The sequence below is a fragment of the Chiloscyllium plagiosum genome, chromosome 18 (assembly GCF_004010195.1).
Source record: "Chiloscyllium plagiosum isolate BGI_BamShark_2017 chromosome 18, ASM401019v2, whole genome shotgun sequence".
NCBI lineage: Eukaryota > Metazoa > Chordata > Chondrichthyes > Orectolobiformes > Hemiscylliidae > Chiloscyllium > Chiloscyllium plagiosum.
This window is the reverse complement of record NC_057727.1, coordinates 59,493,244-59,513,608: the sequence shown is the minus strand read 5'-3', so window position 1 is coordinate 59,513,608 and position 20,365 is coordinate 59,493,244. Positions and strand designations below refer to the sequence as shown.

Below are 20,365 nucleotides of genomic sequence, written 5' to 3'. Positions count from 1 at the left end.
ACCCGGAGGAAACCCACGCAGACACGGGGAGAACGTGCAAACTCCACACAGTCAGTCGCCTGAGGCGGGAATTGAACCCGGGTCTCAGGCGCTGTGAGGCAACAGTGCTAACCACTGTGCCACCGTGCCGATATTGAGGCTTTGACCAGAAAAAAGGAGGCGTAGTAGCTCAGGTACAGGCAGCTGGCATCAAGGGAATCCCTGGAGGTATACAGGAGTTTACTGAAGAAGGCAATCAGGAGGGCGAAAAGATGGCATGAGATAGCCTTGGCTGAGAAGATTAGGGGGCATCCAAAGAGGTTCTTGAAGTATATTAAAGGAAAAATAGTAACCAGAGAGAGAATAGGACCCCTGAAGGACCAAAGTGGACATATTTGTATAGAACTGCAGAAGATGGGCGAGGTAAGAGGATTATATAATGGAATCATCAGCCATGGTGTTAGTGCATAGCCCTTGTCTCCGAGTAACCATCCTTGTAATGCACTTGAAAAGAACCAGGAACATGGTCACAATGATAAATTCTTGCCATATGAAATTCCAATCTCAAGCACTGGCCAGCTGATACTTACTGCTAGATATGATCTGGAGACAAACAGATCTCCATTGACCAACTCCACCTAGATTCTAATGGCCATTTGGATACAAGAAGACAGAGGTTGGTGGTGGAGGGTTGTTTTTCAGACTGGAGGCTTGTGACCAGTGGCGTGCCACAAGGATCGGTGCTGGGTCCACTACTTTTCGTCATTTATATAAATGATTTGGAAGTGAGCAAAAGAGGTACAGTTCGTAGTTTGCAGATGACACCAAAATTGGAGGTATAGTGGACAGTGAAGAAGGTTAACTCAGATTACAACAGGATCTGGATCAGATGGGCCAATGGGCTGAGGAGTGGCAGATGGAGTTTAATTCAGATAAATGTGAGGTGCTGCATTTTGGGAAAACAAATTAGGGCAGGACTTATACACTTAATGGTAAGGTCCTAGGGAATGTTGCTGAACAAAGAGACCTTGGAGTGCAGGTTCATAGCTCCTTGAAAGTGGAGTCACAGGTAGATAGGATAGTGAAGAAGGTGTTTGGTATGCTTTCCTTTATTGGTCAGAGTATTGAGTACAGGAGTTGGGAGGTCATGTTGCAGCTGTACAGGACATTGGTTAGGCCACTTTTGGAGTATTGCATACAATTCTGGTCTCCTTCCTATCGGAAGGATTTTGTGAAACTTGAAAGGGTTCAGAAAAGATTTACAAGGATGTTGCCAGGGTTGGAGAATTTGAACTGTAATAGGCTGGGGCTGTTTTCCCTGGAGCGTCAGAGGCTGAGGGTGACATCATAGAGGTCTATAAAATTATGGGGAGCATGGATAGGACAAATAGGCAAAGTCTCTTCCCTGGGGCGGGGGAGTCCAGAACTAGAAGGCATAGGTTTGGGGTGAGAGGGGAAAGATATAAAAGAGATCCAAGGGCAACTTTTTCATGCAGAGTGCGGTACGTGTAGATTAGATTATTAGATTACATTACAGTGTGGAAACAGGCCCTTCAGCCCAACAAGTCCACACCGACCCGCCGAAGCGCAACCCACCCATACCCTTACATTTGCCCCTTACCTAATACTACGAGCAATTTAGCACAGCTAATTCACCTGACCTCCACATCTTTGGACTGTGGGAGGAAACCGGAGCACCCGGAGGAAACCCACGCAGACACGGGGAGAACGTGCAAACTCCACGCAGTCAGTCGCCTGAGACGGGAAATGAACCCGGGTCTCTGGCGCTGTGAGGCAGTAGTGCTAACCACTATGCCACGTGTATGGAATGAGCTGCCAGAGGAAGTGGTGGAGGCTGATACAATTGCAACATTTAAAAGGCAATTTGGATGGGTATATGAATAGGAAGGGTTTGGAGGGATATGAGGCAGATGGGACTAGATTGGGTTGGGATATCTGGTTGGCATGGACAAGGTGGACTAAAGGGTCTGTTTCCATGCTGTACATTTCTATGACTCTGTCTAATATTTGTCCTCTGTGTTTAACATGGAGAGAGACATGAAGACTTGGGAACTTGGGGAAGTTAGTGGTGATATCTTGGGGACAGCCCATATCACAGCAGGGGAGGTGAAGGATGTATTAGACTGTATGAAGGTGGATAAATTTCCTGGTCCTGACCAGATATATCCAAGAAAACTGCAAGAGGCTGGAGAAGAAATTGCAGGGGCCCTGGCTGATATTTTTGTATCATCGTTAGCCACGGGTGAGGTCCCAGAAGACTGGAGGGTAGCGAATGTTGTGCCGTTATTCAAGAAGTGCTGCAAAGAAAAGTCTGGGAATTAAATGCTTAACGTCTGCATGGTGGCAGTGGGCGGCACGGTGGCACAGTGGTTAGCACTGCTGCCTCGCAGCGCCAGAGACCCAGGTTCAATTCCCGCCTCAGGCGACTGACTGTGTGGAGTTTACACGTTCTCCCCGTGTCTGCGTGGGTTTCCTCCGGGTGCTCCGGTTTCCTCCCACAGTCCAAAGATGTGCAGGTCAGGTGAATTGGCCATGCTAAATTGCCCGTAGTGTTAGGTAAGGGGTAAATGTAGGGGTATGGGTGGGTTACGCTTCAGCGGGTTGGTGTGGACTTGTTGGGCCGAAGGGCCTGTTTCCACACTGTAAAGTCTAATCTAATCTAATCTAGTCTGTGGTGTGTAAACTACTCGGAGAAGATTCTGAGAGATAAGATATACATCCGCTTTGAAAATCAGGGTTTGATTAGCATGGCTTTGTGAGTGGGAGACCATGCCTCTCAAATTTGTTAGAGTTCTTTGATGAATGACCAGGAAGGTTGACGAGGGCAGAGTGGTAGATGTAGTCTGTAGGGATTTCAGTAAGGCCTTTGGTAAGATTCCACATGGCGGGCTGCTCTGGAAGGTTAGATCGCATGGATTCCCAGGCGAGCTGGTAAATTGGATACACAATTGTTTTGATGGTATAAAGCAGAGGCTAATAGTGGAAGGATGCTTGTCAGACTGGGGGCCTGTGATTAGTGGAGTGCCTCAGGGGGCAGTGCTGGGCCTCTTGATATAGACAGCAAACAGCAACGATTTGGATGAGAATGTACAAGGCATGATTAATAAGTTTGCTGATGACACTAAAATAGGTGGTATCATGGACAGTGAGGAAGATTATCAGAAATTGCAGCAGGACCTTGATCAGCTGAGGAAGTGGGCCGAGAAATGGCTAATGGAATTTAATATAGATAAGTATGAGGTGCTGCATTTTGTAAAGTCAAATCAAGGTAGGAGTTTCAGGGTGAATGGTAGGGCCTGTGGAGCAGAGGGATCTTGGAGTTCTGAAAGTGGAGTCACAGGTAGACAGGACAGTGAAGAACGGTTTTGGCACACTGGCTTTCATCAGTCAGGGCATTGAGTATAGAGGTTGGGAAGTTATGTTGCAGTTGTACAGGATGTTGTGTTCAGTTTTGGTCACCTTATTATCGGAAGAGTGGTATTAAACTGGAAGATTGCAAAAGAAATTTACAAGGATGCTGCCAGGACTCAATGGTCAGAGTTATTGGGAGCGGTTGTACAAGCTGGGACTTTTCTCTTTAGAGTGTAGGAGACTGAGGGGGGACCCTTATAGAGGTGTATAAGATCAAGGGAGGCATGAGTAGGATGAATGCACTCAGTCTTTTTCCTAGGGTTGGGGAATCGAGGACTAGAGGGTTCAATTTAAGGAATAAAAGGGAACCTGAGGGGCAATGTTTTTTTACACAGAGGGTGGTACACATGTGGAGTGAGCTGGTAGAGAAAGTGGTTGAGGCAGATACGTTAACAACATTTAAAAGGCATTTGGACAGGATTAGAAGGATATGAACCGAGTGCAGGGAAATGGGGTTAGCGTGGGCAGACATTTTGGTCAGCATGGACCAGTTTGGGCCAAAGGACCTGTCTCCGTGCTGTAGGACTGTATGACTCGATGATCTCTCTTCCCTTTATATGATTGCCACCTGAGTCCAAGACAAGTACTTGAGCAGATGTTCCTGATTCTAACCAGGGCGAAGCCTGGAGTTTCTTTAGGTCTGGAGAGTGGTGGGAATGGGTGACCTCAGGTTGGGAAGGAAAGCTTTCCTGAATTCACCAGGGTGGTTGTTAACTCTGAGCCTCATGTCCAGACAATCAAGACGTCTGTTACTGAAAAGCTCTGGAAATGTGAGTGAGGGCAGTTTGGAATGTCGGGCAGCAGGAACAGTCCCGACAGTCAGCTTTCAGGCTGCTGGGGCTTAAAAAGCTTTCCTCCTGCTTTTCTGGCCCTGTCCTGCTGGGTGTAGTCAGATTGAGAAAGCTACCGACATTTGCACCTGCTAGGCTCTGTGTGTGTATTTGCAAAGACCTGGTTAAAACCCGAATCCTGAGCTGGAGTGGGGTTCATGGGTGACCTTAACGACCAGTCCAGTTATTATTAAGTAAAGCATGATTGTGTAAACTGTGGGGATGATTTCGATCAGGAATCTACATCATCAAGAACGGATATGGCCATCGGTACGTAGATGTGGGTTCGCCTTTTAACGAGCTTATCTTTCATGGCAGTGAAGAGATTCTGAATTAATGCCACATGCAACAGTTATACCTCTGGAAGGTCAAACTTCTCCAATCTGATGGGCTTGACTCCCCTCTGCTGACTGGAGAGATTGGTGCTGGAAAAGCACAGCTGATCAGGCAGCATCCGAGGAGTAGGAGAATCGACGTTTCAGGCAAAAGTCCTTCATCATGATTCCTGATGAAGGGCTTTTGCCTGAAACATCGATTCTACAGCTCCTCGGATGCTGCCTGACCTGCTACGCTGTCAACACTCATCTCCAGCATCTGCAATCCTTGCTTTCCCCTCTGCTGAACCACTGACACTCAGCTGAATGACTAGCCTCGGCACCCTTGGCAGTGGGAGTGGGGAGGGAAACTTTAAGAATGGCTGTCTCTGTAACTCTCTGCGAGGTGACACAAAAAATTGCAGATGCTGGAATCCAAGGTAGAGAAGCAGGAAGCTGGAAAAACACAGCAAGCCAGGCACGTTCAGGAGGTGGAGAAGTTAATGTTTTGGGTATCACCCTTCACCGGACTGGGCATGGGTGTAAGAGGAGCTGCAAATAAGGGGGGGTTGGGGGGGGGGGTGGGGAAGAAGAAGAAGAAGAGGGGGGTGGAGTGATGAGATCGTTCCCCTCTACCTTTCTTCACCTACTCCTACCTCACTACTCCGCCCTCTCCCCACCTAAAATTCTCCCCACCCCCTTATCTGCAGCTCCCTTATGCCCACCCCAGTCCTGAAGAAGAGCTACTCCTGAAACGTTGACATTTCCACTTCCTGATGCAGCCTGGCTTGGTGTGTTCTCCCAGCCTCCTGCTTGTCCAGCTCTCAGGGAGTGCCACCTGGATGGTTGGGAACAGACCTGAGTCAAGTCAAGTGAAGCTTGTTCAGAAGCACTGTGTCTCTGTGTGGGACTCAATAACAAACAGCTGGACAGGCAGCAGCAGCACTGTGAACTCTCCAAAGGAGACAACAGCACTTTCTCAGCAGAGCTGCTGAGGGAGAGTCGATGTGATTTATTGTTCTGTGTTGTCACCGGTTTCAGTTGAACCGAGAATCCCAGGGAGCAGCGTGCACTTTGGCTGAGTGAAACACACTGCCCACTTTTGTGTTGCAGGTTCTCACTCAGCATCGCCGTGCTACACCACCAGCGCCTGAGAAACTTCGGGACTTGCACTCCACTTCCTCACTCCTACAAGGTACAGGTACAGCCTTCGTTATCTATTAGCATGCAGGAATGAAGGCAGAAAATGCTTGGAAATACTCAGCAGGTCAGGCATCATCGGGGGAGAGAGAGAGAGCAGAGTCCTGGTGGATAAAAATTGAAGTTTAAGATGTAACAGTTTAAAGCTAAAATAACGAAAAAAAGGAAGAAAGGAAAGTGAAGAACTGAAGAGAATATTTGTGATTGGGTGTAAGAAAATAAAAAAGATTTACATTTACTTACACGTCCCAGAAAACAGTCCGAAATGATAACAGTTTCACTGCCAACAGATGAGGCCCATTCTGCTGAGTCTTGCCACTTTCAGATTTCAGATTAACAGCATCCACAATACTTTGTTTTATTAAATTGCATTTATGTAATACCTGTAATGATCACTGGGCATTTTAAAATCTAGCATTAGTTGCGCAGTGGGAACATCAATCAATCCAGAAGCCTGGGCTCCGGGTTCAAATCCCACCACAGGAACTAGTGAAATTTAAATTCAATTAATAAATCTGGAATTGAAAATTATTCCTATTAATGGTGACCGTGAAACTGTCTTTAATTGTTGTAAAAACCCATCTGCTTCCTTAAAGTCCTTACGGAAGGAAATCTACACATTTTCAGCCAGACTTTAAATACATGCCCCAGAAAATAAAGTTTATTCTCCACTATTCTGTGAAATTGTAAGTAAGCCACTTAATTGATGAGCAACAAAATGATAGCCGCAACCCATAAAAGAATTTAAAAATTGCTTTGTAGCTGTCACTATTGTCATGTCAAAAAGGCAAGACAGATGAATTGACAAGACAGTGTGATGGTGTAAGGCGGGACTAGGTGTTAATTGCACAGGCAAAGTCACAAAAGATGAGTCCAGAGAAAGTGTCAATGGGAGAAGTCAAATCATCACCATCTGAGATTCATGATGGAGCTGATTGTTACAAATAAATAAACGGGACACAACGTGAATGTCATGTTGCACCTAGGAATCATAGAAATTTGGAGATTTAAAAATAGAACAGAAAAAAAAGGCTTTTTAACTTAACGCACCAAATAAAGTAGATGAACTGATGGTCTGAATCAAAGTAACATGATTGTAAGGAGATAAAAATAGGGAGCTTAGTCTCGGGAGTGTTTGATCTTTTGGAGAGATAGGAAGGATGGAAACATAGGTGGGATAGCATTGTTAATGAAGAGATGAAATGAGGATAGTGTGAGAGTAAATCTAGGCTCGGATGATGTCCAGCCCATTTGGGTGGATTTAAAAACAGCACGGGAAAGAAGACGTTGTCAGGAGCAGCATATAAACCCCCCAGGCAGTAGCCCCTCTGGGAAAGGCTATAAATCACCAAATGATAGAAGCATATAAGAAGAATAAAACAATACTTATGGGTGACTTTAGTCTTGTTGATTGGGTTCATCAATTTGGGAAGGCTAGCCTTGCCAACAAATCAACCGTTTCCTGCAGCAATATATGATTGCACCAAACAGGAACAGCCTCTCCTGAATCTAGTAATGGATAATGTTGGATGTTTAATAAATGACCTCCGAATAAAAGACCCTCTAAGAAATAGTGACGTGAGGAACTTGGGTCAGAAGCAACTGTGTTTAACTTAAACAAAGGGCATTACAGTAAAAATGAGGATAGCGTTGGCTAAAGTGAACTGGATAGTCAGATTAGCAAGAGTGACACTACTCAAGCAGAGGCACATTTAAGAAGTTGACAATAAATAGAGAGAACGTAAACTGAGAGATAACTAGCAAGGAAGATAAAATTGACAATAAGGCCTTCTTTAAATATGTGAAAAGAAGAGAGAGGTCAAAGCAAGCATAGACTCCTTTGAAAATGAATCTGGGGAGATAGATTTGGGGAACAAGGACTTTTTCAGAGGAGTTGAACAAAGTTTACATCAGTCTTTATGGTGGAAGATATTTTGTACATCTTGTTAATACAGGGAAGGCATTAAGTACTGTCACCATCACTAGAAAGTAGAGTCATGCAGCGCGGAAACAGACTGTTCGATCTTACTCGTCCGTGCTGACCAGATTTCCCAAACTGGATTCGTCCCAACTGCCTGCATTTGATCCATATTCCTCAAAATCTTTACCTGTCCAAATGTCTTTTAAATGTTGTAAATGTACCTGCATCTACCAGTTCCTCTGGCAGTTCATTCCACATATGTACTACCTTCTGTCTGAAAACATTGCCCCTCATGTCCTTTTTAAATCTTTCTCCTCTCACCTTAACATTATGCCCACCAGTTTTTAAACTCCCCTACCCTACCCTTGGCTATTCACCTTATCTATGTCCCTTATGATTTTATAAATCTTTGTAAGACCACCTGTCAATCTCCTGTGCTCCAGGGAAGAAAGTCCCAGCCAATTCTCCTTCTCCTTAGAATACAAATCAAAAGTAAGTCTTTTCTGCACCCTCAGCAATGTAATAATATCCTTTCTTTAGTAGGGCAACCAGACTGTACACAGTATTCCAAAAGTGGTCTCACCAACGTTCTGTACAGCTGCAGCATGAAGTCCTAACTCTTATTTGGGGCTAAAGGCAAATAAGTCTGAATCCCCTGATCACATTCATCCTCAAATTTAAAAGAGGTAGCTGCAGAGATAGTGGGTGAGTTCGTTGTGATTTTACAAAAAAATTTATATTCTGGAGAAGTGCCAGAGGATTGGTGGTGAGGAAGGCATTTGGGTTGCTTACCTTCATTAGCCAAGGCATAGACTACAAAAGCAAGGAAGTCTTGTTACAACCTTACAAACTTTATAAAACATTGATTAGCTCACAGGTAGAATACTGTGCCAATCGTGGTTTCCACACTATAGGAAGGATGTGATTGCACTGGAGAGGGTGCAGAGGACATGTACCAGGATGTGGCCTGGGATGAAAAATCTCAGTGATGAGGAGAGACTGGCTAGGCTGGGTTTGTTTTCCCTGGGGCAGAGAAGGCCCAGGGAAGGTGGATCTGATTGAAGTACACAAAAGTATGAGAGCCATTGGTTATGAGAATCTTATCCCCATGGCAGATGTGTCCAAGACCAGAGGGCATCCATTTAAGATGAGGATGAAGTGGTTTTGAGGGTATCTGAGGAAACCGTTTTCCACCCAGAGCATGGTAGAAATATGGAGCAAGCTGCCTGAGAGGGTGGTAGAGGCTGATACACTCACAACATGTAAGAAACATTTGGATGAGCACTTAAAATGCCAGGGCATAGTAGGCTTTGGACTAAGTGCAGAGAAATGAGATTAGTGTAGTTTGGTGTTTGTTGGTTGGTATAAGAACATGGGGGGGGGGGGGGAGAATGGTATGTTGTTTCCATGCAGTGTAACTCTTATGACTATAAGTGTCGAGAGTGTAGTGCTGGAAAAGCACAGCTGGTCAGGCAGTATCTGAGGAACAGGAGAATTGACATTTTGGGCATAAACCCTTCATCTTGCTCCTCGGATGCTGCCTGACCTGCTGTGCTTTTCTAGCACTACACTCTTGACACTGATCTCCAGCACCCTCAGTCCTCACTTTGTCCTCTTATTACAGCAGATTGGGCCTGTACACAGACTTTAGAAGAATGAGACTTTATTGAAACATACAAGATTCTTAGGGAACTTGACAGGTTAAATGTGGAAAGGTTGATTCCCCTTGTGGGAAAGTCTAGGACCAGAGGGCATCATTGCAGAACAAGGGACCAGCTGTTTAGAGATAAGGAGGAATGTCTTCTCTGAAGGTGGTGAATCTGACGAATTCTTTACTTCGAGGGCTTTTGAGGCTGGGCCATGAAATGTATTCAAGGCAGCGATAGATTTTTTTTTATCAGTAAGGGAATCAAGGGTTGAGGGGAATGGCAAATAAGTGGAGGTGAGAATTATCAGATCATGATCTCATTGAATGCGGAGTAAACCTGGTGCACTGAATGGATTACTCCAGTCCCTACATCTTTAACTATGTGACTCCACAGATCCTTCCAGACCTACAAGTTTCTCCAGCACTGTGTTTTTATTTCAACTCTCTCTCTCTGTACCTTCATTAGAAAGCTCAATCCTTTAACAAGTTTTATCTGTGTAAGTCCTTTGCTTTTTCCGAACTGTTGATTGAAAATGTTTCCCCGATATGGGTGAATGAGAAATTTACGATCCTCCAGTCCTCTGTCACCATGCCTGAGGAGGATTAGAAGGCTTAAGCCAAACTGTCTGCACTCTCCACACTTAATCCACACAGGATCTTGACCAGATGGGCCAATGGGCTGAGGAGTGGCAGATGGAGTTTAATTTACATAAATGCAAGGTGTTGCATTTTGGGAAGGCAAATCAGAGCAGAACTTACACACTTAATGGTAAGGTTCTGGAGAGTGTTGCTGAACCTTGGAGTGCAGATTCATGGCTCCTTGAAAGTTGAGTCGCAAGTAGATAGGATAGTGAAGAAGGCATTTGGTATGCTTTCCTTTATTGGTCAGAGCATTGAGTACAGGAGCTGGGAGGACATGTTGCGGCTGTGCAGGACATTGGTTAGGCCACTATTGGAATATTGCGTGCAATTCTGGTCTCCTTCCTATCAGAAGGGTGTTGTGAAACTTGAAAGAGTTCAGAAAAGGTTTACAAGGATGTTGCCAGGGTTGGAGGATTTGAGCTACAGGGAGAGGCTGAACAGGCTGGGGCTGTTTTCCCTGGAGTATTGGAGGCTGAGGGGTGACCTTATAGAGGTTTATAAAATCATGAGGGGCATGGATAGGATAAGTGGACGAGGTCTTTTCCTTGGGGCGGGGGAGTCCAGGACTAGAGGGCATAGGTTTCGGGTGAGAGGGGAAACATTTAAAAGGGACCTAATGGGCAACATTTTCACACACAGGGTGGTACATGTATGGAATGAGCTACCAGAGGAAGTGGTGGAGGCTGGTACAATTGCAACATTTAAGAGGCATTTGGATGGGTATATGAATAGGAAGGGTTTGGAGGGATATGGGCCGGGTGCTGGCAGGTGGGACTAGATTGGGCTGGGATATCTGGTCAGCATGGACGGGTTGGACCGAAGGGTCTGTTTCCATGCTGTACATCTCTATGACTCTATGACTTACTTTCCGAAGTAACCTTGTGGATCAGGTAATCTTTCTATTCCATGTGTGCTCAAATACCTCCCCTTTATTTTTTTATCCTGTGTAATTTCTTTAAGCCTGTGACATTTGCCGCATTCTCTCCTCCTGTGAAAACGGTCTAATTTTAATTTGTCTTGTCATTTTCTTTTTTAATATACAATTTCAGAGATACCAGACATCACTCCTCGGACCATTTCGATTGTTTCCTCTACGAGTACTGCTTCTCTTGACACCCTGTACACTGGGTCGTCCAATTCGCTCGAGCCTCAGCAGTCCACAGCCACCTCCAGTCCTTCTGAAACTCCACCACCCCTCCCAGCCCGCAACACCTTTGCTGCTCCCAAATATCCGACCAGCCTCCCTCTCCAGGCTGACATGAGCCCAACACTGTCAGCTCACACCCTCAGCTCCAGAAGCCAGCTGCAAGAAACCACTGATATTGACCTGGACGGTGGAAGTGCACTCCCTCAAACCCCAAAGAAAGAGACTGCCTCATCAGTATCGCCTTCAGGATCCGAAGCACAGCAGGGCAAGGTCACGGCCGCAGTGCCCAAAACGATCGGAGCTGAGTTAATCGAATTGGTTCGCAAGAATACAAATCTGAGCTACGAACTGTCGAGGGTGGCGATTGGTGTGATGGTTGGACACATTCAGAGCTCAGTCCCAGCTGTGGTGGATGTCATGGAACAGATCCTACTCTCCCTGGTGGAGAGCAAGGTAGGTTAACAAGCACTGTAAGCTTGTGGCAATTTTCTGCTGTTTTTCTGAGGGAATAAGCAACGTACTTTCTTTTTAAGACACTGGGTTGTTTTAAAAACCCGCCATTTCTTGAAAAATCCCTGTTTCAGTGTAATTAAGCTGGTTGTAACCGTTTCAGTACAAAAGCAATATCGTCACTGACAGAATATTACCTGCATTTTGCTGAGTTTGCTTTATGAAATAAGCTCCTTGGTGTTCTGAAGGTGTTATGGTTTTTGCACCTAACATCACACTCCTGCTGAGCTGTGTGGTGGACAGCATTTAGCATGGCACTATTGTTCTTGACAGTGTCTCAGAGTGATAAAGCACACTGACCCTGGTCTGTCTCGTCATCTTTCATGCATTGTTCATGCACTTATTGTCAGTACACTAGATTGGCATCTTCCTGACCAGAGTAGCCCAGTGCTCAAGCGCGAGCTAACCCCGCGATTGTATTCTTTCTCCTCTCCAGCTCCTCTGTTTGTTTTCCATGTGGGAGTCAGCAATCATGGGACACAGTCGAAATGGATGTTGAGTTGCATCTGTGGTTCATGTGCCACTGATGTCACAAGCAGGCATGAACCTTTAGATAAGGCCCTGACTTGCGTAAGCATCAGAAGCATGATGTTGACCTTTTGGCCCCTTATACCTGCTCCATTGTTCAATACGATCATGTCTGACCTTGGTCTTCCACTTCACTTGTTCACCCGCTTCCCAAACCCCTCGATAGTCTGTCTATCTCAGCCTAAAGCATAATCAGCAATGGCACACCCACCAGGATAGAGGACAGGTTGGGATAAGGTTTCTCCTTGTGAGGACACCTAGCATTAGGGAGTCATGATCTGACTGAATGGTGGGGCAAACTCAGGGGAGTAAATGGTCTGCTCCTGCCATTTGTTGCATTATGTTGTCTGAGTGCAGATATTTTTGCTCATCTCAGTCTAACCCTTCTCCTAAGACTGTGCTTCCCTGGGTTCTAGATTCTCCAACCTGAGGGGGCGATCTCTGTCAGATCCTGAAAGAATCTTGGATGTTTCGATGAGATCATTTCTCATTTTTTTTAACATTACAGACTTAATTTTCTCAGCCTCTTTTTCACCCGAAGAGCAATCTCTTGCCTGAATAACCAGTCTAGTGAATGTTTGCTGTACCACAACTACTGCATCCATGAGAAGGATATTCTTCTTTTAAATGGAACGCAAAATTGTAAGCAATATTCTAACTCTGGTCTCTCAAAATAATTGTAGCAAGACTTCCTTAATCTGTACTCGGAATTCTGTGCAGTAAAGGCAGTATGCTATTTGCCTTCCTAATCGTTCACTCTGCAGTATCACCAAATCCCTCTGAATTTTGATTTTGTTTGCTGGAAGTGAATAAACTCGCACATCCCTACAATGTATTCCATTTAATTTACTTGTGTAGCAAGACTTCCTTAATCTGTACTTGGAATTCTGTGCAGTAAAGGCAGTATGCTATTTGCCTTCCTAATCGTTCACTGTGCAGTATCACCAAATCCCTCTGAATTTTGATTTTGTTTGCTGGAAGTGAATAAACTCTCACATCCCTACAATGTATTCCATTTAATTTACTTGTTTTGACCATGTATACTGTGCCTAAAGGTCATTGTGTTATGGACCAGGCCAGACCCCCCCCTCAAAATGTTTTTGGAAGGTAGTCTAGACCTTTATCTTATTTTAAAAGCACATGTGAAGTGGATATTCCAGGTATGATGCAGCTGGTCAAACCACTCGGCTTTAAGCAAAACAGAATTTGTTTGAACATGACAGCTGAAACATGAACAAAAGAAAACAGGATTTAGAGTAACTGAACTATTGGAAAGCTTAACTGACCCGACACCACAATGTAACTCAGGAGCTTTCCAATTCCCATAACATCCCATAAACACAACCCTTCGCAAAGGGTAAATTCAAATACAGGTTCTTACAGGCAGGGGAGATTTCAGAGAGGAAAGTCAGTAGTAATCATCTGCTGAAGCATGGAACCTTTTCTCACTGCAACAGCTTCTGTGACTGCTACAACTAAACCAAACTACAAAAATCTGGCCAGCCCCCTGCTATTGTTAAAGTAGACATATCCAGACATTTCGGCACCTCTGACTTTGCCATCCCTCTTGGAAAAATAACCCTTTTGAAGTGACAGCATTGTCAGAGTTGTCCTCTGATGTTTCATCCTGAGCTGCCAGTTTACTGCTGCTTTTGTCAATGCCTTCCACCTTCGAGCAGGGCTAAGAGGCAGATCCAAAGTCTACCCCAGTCAGAACAGCAATTGAAGCCACACAGGTTCACGCTATCTTTGAATGTACACTAGTCCTTAAGGCAAGAGAGCCAACTGGGTCTAGGCACGTGATCTTTCTCAATCCTTTATAGCTTCTATGTGTCCTCCTCACAGTTGAGGTTCCTGCAGAGCTCTGTATCACCAGCCAATGTAGATACATAACTCTGTGTATGTTCATCCTTGTCGTTAATGTAGACACATGGCTGAGGCCTCAACAATGACCTTGATGGTATTCCATTCATCCCTATCTGCTGCTCCTTGCTCATTAACTCATCCTTCTCCCATGCTAATGTATTAATCTCAAGCCTACGGGATGTATCTATTTTGTGCATTAATCTTCTGTATGGGCCATTATCAAATGCTGTGATTCTCTTTCATAATATGTTGACTTTTTCATGCTATGATTGACAGAAGATAACAAATTGATTGGCTATTAAGAGGAGGGTGGATATAAATGGATTGTGTTTGGGTTGGCAGGATTTAATGTGTGGGGTGCCATAACATTCAATGTTTTTATTTACAATCTTTATAAATGACTTTGAAGAGACTGAAGGTACGATTTCTAAATTTGCTGATGACACAAAGACAGGTAGGAAAGTAAATTAAGAAGAGCACAATTTAGAGGGTGGAGCACAAAGGATTTGTCCTCTTTGGCAAGTAGAATAGAAAAGTGTGTATTATTTAAATGGTGAGAGATTGCAGAGTTCCAAAATGCAGAGATCTGGGTGTTGGAGTGCTCAGATTGCAGAATGTTAATATGCAAATACAGCTCGGAGTTGGGAGAGCTAACAGAATGCTATTGTTCATTGTAAGGGGAATTGAAAACTAGAGTGGACATGCTATGCTAAGGAAAAACGGCATTGCATTGAGAGAGTGCAAAATGCTGTGCTACAGAGGGGTATGAATGTCGTGGGCCATGAATCACCTAACGGCTGACATAGATGCTTAACTCTGTCTGTTCATCCTTATCATTAATGTAGACACATAGCGTAGAACCCAACATTGACCTTCATGGTATTTCATTCATCCCTATCCACTGCTCCTTGCTCATTAACTCATCCTCTATCTATACTCATATATTAACCCATAGTTACAAGCTTTGGGTTAATACGTGCAGGTACAGAAAGTGATGAGAAAGGGAAATGGAATATTGTATATTGCAGGGGGAGAGGAATATAAAAGTGATGTTTGTGCTGTAGTTATATCGAGTGAGACCATATCTGATGGACTGTGAAGAGTTTTTGTTTCCTTAATTATGATACGATATAAATGTGTCAGAGGCTGTCCAGAGAAGGTTCACTCGATTAATTTCTGGGATGAAAATGTTACCTTATGAGAAAGGATTGGAAAGGCTGGACCTGCATTCACTGGTGACCTTATTGTAATATATAACAGACTGAGAGGACTTGACAGGGTGGATGATAAAAGGATGTCGGGACAATTGCAGAATAAAGGGTCTGCTAGTTTAGATGGAGATGAGGTTTTTTTTATATCACGAGGCTATGAAACACGCTTCTCCACAGAGTCTGCAGAGTTGTTAAATATTTTTAAGGGAGGGGTAAATAGAATTTTAACCATAACGCAGACAGAGGTAAGCTGGAATGTGGAATTGAAGCCACGATCAGATTAGCCCTAATTGATTGTACTGAATTATGGAACATGCTCAAGGGGCCAAGTGACATTTCTATGTGCATTATAACAATGTTTAGCTGAACAAATCGTTTATATTTATGTCTCTGCCGTTCCATCATTCCAATATTTCTCCGATCTCTATCTCAAAGGACCAACTTTAGCTACTCTCGTCCTTTTCACAAACGTGAAAATGTTCTTTAGATTAGATTAGATTGCTTACAGTGTGGAAACAGGCCCTTCGGCCCAACAAGTCCACACTGAACCACCGAAGCGCGCCCACCCAGACCCATTCCCCTACATTTACCCCTGCACCTAACGCTATGGGCAATTTACCGTAGCCAATTCACCTCACCTGCACGTTTTTGGACTGTGGGAGGAAACCGGAGCACCCGGAAGAAACCCACGCAGACACAGGGAGAACGTGCAAACTCCACACAGTCGCCTGAGACACAGACAGTCTTGAAAGCTGTTTTTATATACCTAGCTAGTTTATACTCGTTCTGTCTTTTTCTGCTTTTTGTCAGTATTTCCCAGTTTGTTTACTGATTTCTGAAACAATCTAAATCCTCAAGCGTACAACTGTTCCTTGCCACATTATAATTCTCTTCTCTCAATCTATTATCATCTGAACTTGCCTAGTCAGCCATGAATGAAACCTACTCGATCAGTTTTTGTACTTTGATGGAATTTTGTTTGATCATTTTGAATTATTTCTTTAAATGTAACTCATTGCATATTCACCACCATACGGTATGCTCTATTTACCCAAGCAGCCTCACCCTCTCTACATACCTATATGGTTAAAGGGGGATCTTTGTTTGCAATTGGAGTGTATGCTTTTTAAACCTGATATGAAATTAAATTGTAGTATGAGCATTTATTTAAATAGATTTCTTTTATCATGAATTAGTTAAGCTGCTTCTTTCCACATTACTAGCTATTCTGGAGAACATTTGAGTAACTCAACTTGCTTTGTTGATCCCATTGTTCTATGTGAAAATTAAAATCCCTCACAATCTTTATTATATATCAATAGCCTTTGTTACAAGCTTCACTAATTTCATGTTTAATGTTCAGTCCAGTGGTATAACTATTAAGGGACACCTAAACTGTTCTCACCAGTGTTTTCTGATGCTTGATATTCATAATCCCCACCATCCAGATCATCCTCATCCCAGTGACGGGTTCTCTCTGAGAGGGTCTCCCCTGGCAATGGGCTCTCTCTGAGAGGTTCTCCCCCGGCAATGGGCTTTGTCTGTGAGGGTCTCCCCCGGTGACTTGCTGTGACTGTGAGGGTCTCCCTGGTGACGGGCTCTGACTGTGAGGGTCTCCCTGGTGACGGGCTCTGTCTGTGAGGGTCTCCCTGGTGACGGGCTCTGTCTGTGAGGGTCTCCCTGGTGACGGGTTCTGTCTGTGAGGGTCTCCCTGGTGACGGGCTCTGTCTGTGAGGGTCTCCCTGGTGACGGGCTCTGTCTGTGAGGGTCTCCCTGGTGACGGGCTCTGTCTGTGAGGGTCTCCCTGGTGACGGGCTCTGTCTGTGAGGGTCTCCCTGGTGACGGGCTCTGTCTGTGAGGGTCTCCCTGGTGACGGGCTCTGTCTGTGAGGGTCTCCCTGGTGACGGGCTCTGTCTGTGAGGGTCTCCCTGGTGACGGGCTCTGTCTGTGAGGGTCTCCCTGGTGACGGGCTCTGTCTGTGAGGGTCTCCCTGGTGACGGGCTCTGTCTGTGAGGGTCTCCCTGGTGACGGGCTCTGTCTGTGAGGGTCTCCCTGGTGACGGGCTCTGTCTGTGAGGGTCTCCCTGGTGACGGGTTCTGTCTGTGAGGGTCTCCCTGGTGACGGGCTCTGTCTGTGAGGGTCTCCCTGGTGACGGGTTCTGTCTGTGAGGGTCTCCCTGGTGACGGGCTCTGTCTGTGAGGGTCTCCCTGGTGACGGGTTCTGTCTGTGAGGGTCTCCCTGGTGACGGGCTCTGTCTGTGAGGGTCTCCCTGGTGACGGGTTCTGTCTGTGAGGGTCTCCCTGGTGACGGGCTCTGTCTGTGAGGGTCTCCCTGGTGACGGGTTCTGTCTGTGAGGGTCTCCCTGGTGACGGGCTCTGTCTGTGAGGGTCTCCCTGGTGACGGGTTCTGTCTGTGAGGGTCTCCCTGGTGACGGGCTCTGTCTGTGAGGGTCTCCCTGGTGACGGGTTCTGTCTGTGAGGGTCTCCCTGGTGACGGGCTCTGTCTGTGAGGGTCTCCCTGGTGACGGGTTCTGTCTGTGAGGGTCTCCCTGGTGACGGGCTCTGTCTGTGAGGGTCTCCCTGGTGACGGGTTCTGTCTGTGAGGGTCTCCCTGGTGACGGGCTCTGTCTGTGAGGGTCTCCCTGGTGACGGGTTCTGTCTGTGAGGGTCTCCCTGGTGACGGGCTCTGTCTGTGAGGGTCTCCCTGGTGACGGGTTCTGTCTGTGAGGGTCTCCCTGGTGACGGGCTCTGTCTGTGAGGGTCTCCCTGGTGACGGGTTCTGTCTGTGAGGGTCTCCCTGGTGACGGGCTCTGTCTGTGAGGGTCTCCCTGGTGACGGGTTCTGTCTGTGAGGGTCTCCCTGGTGACGGGCTCTGTCTGTGAGGGTCTCCCTGGTGACGGGTTCTGTCTGTGAGGGTCTCCCTGGTGACGGGCTCTGTCTGTGAGGGTCTCCCTGGTGACGGGTTCTGTCTGTGAGGGTCTCCCTGGTGACGGGCTCTGTCTGTGAGGGTCTCCCTGGTGACGGGTTCTGTCTGTGAGGGTCTCCCTGGTGACGGGCTCTGTCTGTGAGGGTCTCCCTGGTGACGGGTTCTGTCTGTGAGGGTCTCCCTGGTGACGGGCTCTGTCTGTGAGGGTCTCCCTGGTGACGGGTTCTGTCTGTGAGGGTCTCCCTGGTGACGGGCTCTGTCTGTGAGGGTCTCCCTGGTGACGGGTTCTGTCTGTGAGGGTCTCCCTGGTGACGGGCTCTGTCTGTGAGGGTCTCCCTGGTGACGGGTTCTGTCTGTGAGGGTCTCCCTGGTGACGGGCTCTGTCTGTGAGGGTCTCCCTGGTGACGGGTTCTGTCTGTGAGGGTCTCCCTGGTGACGGGCTCTGTCTGTGAGGGTCTCCCTGGTGACGGGTTCTGTCTGTGAGGGTCTCCCTGGTGACGGGCTCTGTCTGTGAGGGTCTCCCTGGTGACGGGTTCTGTCTGTGAGGGTCTCCCTGGTGACGGGCTCTGTCTGTGAGGGTCTCCCTGGTGACGGGTTCTGTCTGTGAGGGTCTCCCTGGTGACGGGCTCTGTCTGTGAGGGTCTCCCTGGTGACGGGTTCTGTCTGTGAGGGTCTCCCTGGTGACGGGCTCTGTCTGTGAGGGTCTCCCTGGTGACGGGTTCTGTCTGTGAGGGTCTCCCTGGTGACGGGCTCTGTCTGTGAGGGTCTCCCTGGTGACGGGTTCTGTCTGTGAGGGTCTCCCTGGTGACGGGCTCTGTCTGTGAGGGTCTCCCTGGTGACGGGTTCTGTCTGTGAGGGTCTCCCTGGTGACGGGCTCTGTCTGTGAGGGTCTCCCTGGTGACGGGTTCTGTCTGTGAGGGTCTCCCTGGTGACGGGCTCTGTCTGTGAGGGTCTCCCTGGTGACGGGTTCTGTCTGTGAGGGTCTCCCTGGTGACGGGCTCTGTCTGTGAGGGTCTCCCTGGTGACGGGTTCTGTCTGTGAGGGTCTCCCTGGTGACGGGCTCTGTCTGTGAGGGTCTCCCTGGTGACGGGTTCTGTCTGTGAGGGTCTCCCTGGTGACGGGCTCTGTCTGTGAGGGTCTCCCTGGTGACGGGTTCTGTCTGTGAGGGTCTCCCTGGTGACGGGCTCTGTCTGTGAGGGTCTCCCTGGTGACGGGTTCTGTCTGTGAGGGTCTCCCTGGTGACGGGCTCTGTCTGTGAGGGTCTCCCTGGTGACGGGTTCTGTCTGTGAGGGTCTCCCTGGTGACGGGCTCTGTCTGTGAGGGTCTCCCTGGTGACGGGTTCTGTCTGTGAGGGTCTCCCTGGTGACGGGCTCTGTCTGTGAGGGTCTCCCTGGTGACGGGTTCTGTCTGTGAGGGTCTCCCTGGTGACGGGCTCTGTCTGTGAGGGTCTCCCTGGTGACGGGTTCTGTCTGTGAGGGTCTCCCTGGTGACGGGCTCTGTCTGTGAGGGTCTCCCTGGTGACGGGTTCTGTCTGTGAGGGTCTCCCTGGTGACGGGCTCTGTCTGTGAGGGTCTCCCTGGTGATAGGCTGTATCTGTGAGGGTCTCCCTGGCGACAGGCTCTGTCTGTGAGGGTCTCCCCAGCAGCGGGCTGGCTCTGTGAGGGACTCCCCGGCGACGGACTCTGTCTGTGAGGGTCTCCCTGGTGACAGGCTCTGTCTGTGAGGGTCTCCCTGGCGACAGGCTCTGTCTGTGAGGGTCTCCCTGGCGACAGGCTCTGTCTGTGAGGGTCTCCATGGAGACAGGCTCTGTCTGTGAGGGTCTCCATGGAGACAGGCTCTGTCTGTGAGGGTCTCCCCGGCGACGGACTCTGTCTGTGAGGATCTCCCCGGCGACGGACTCTGTCTGTGAGGGTCTCCCCGGCGACGGACTCTGTCTGTGAGGGTCTCCACGGCGACGGACTCTGTCTGTGAGGGTCTCCCCGGCGACGGACTCTGTCTGTGAGGGTCTCCCCGGCGACGGACTCTGTCTGTGAGGGTCTCCCCGGCGACGGACTCTGTCTGTGTGAGGGTTTCCCCTGGTGCAGGCTCCCTGTGTGTTTATAAAGTAACTGTGTACCCACCTGATGATTCTGGGTATCATTTTGTTTCACGGACCATCATCAATATGTTGAATTTAGCAGCAAAAGACTTACATGGGTTTTTTTCTAAATAT

At 47.4% G+C, this 20,365-nt stretch overlaps 1 protein-coding gene across 1 annotated transcript in view; it reads left to right on the top strand.

The window, feature by feature from the left end:
* LOC122559266 (NCK-interacting protein with SH3 domain-like) overlaps positions 1 to 20,365 on the top strand; it is a 116,604-nt gene that overhangs the window by 30,150 nt on the left and 66,089 nt on the right. The window contains exons 3-4 of the mRNA XM_043708647.1: positions 5,669 to 5,750; positions 11,016 to 11,566. Coding sequence (XP_043564582.1) covers positions 5,669 to 5,750; positions 11,016 to 11,566 — 633 coding nt within the window. The remainder of the gene's footprint in view (positions 1 to 5,668; positions 5,751 to 11,015; positions 11,567 to 20,365) is intronic.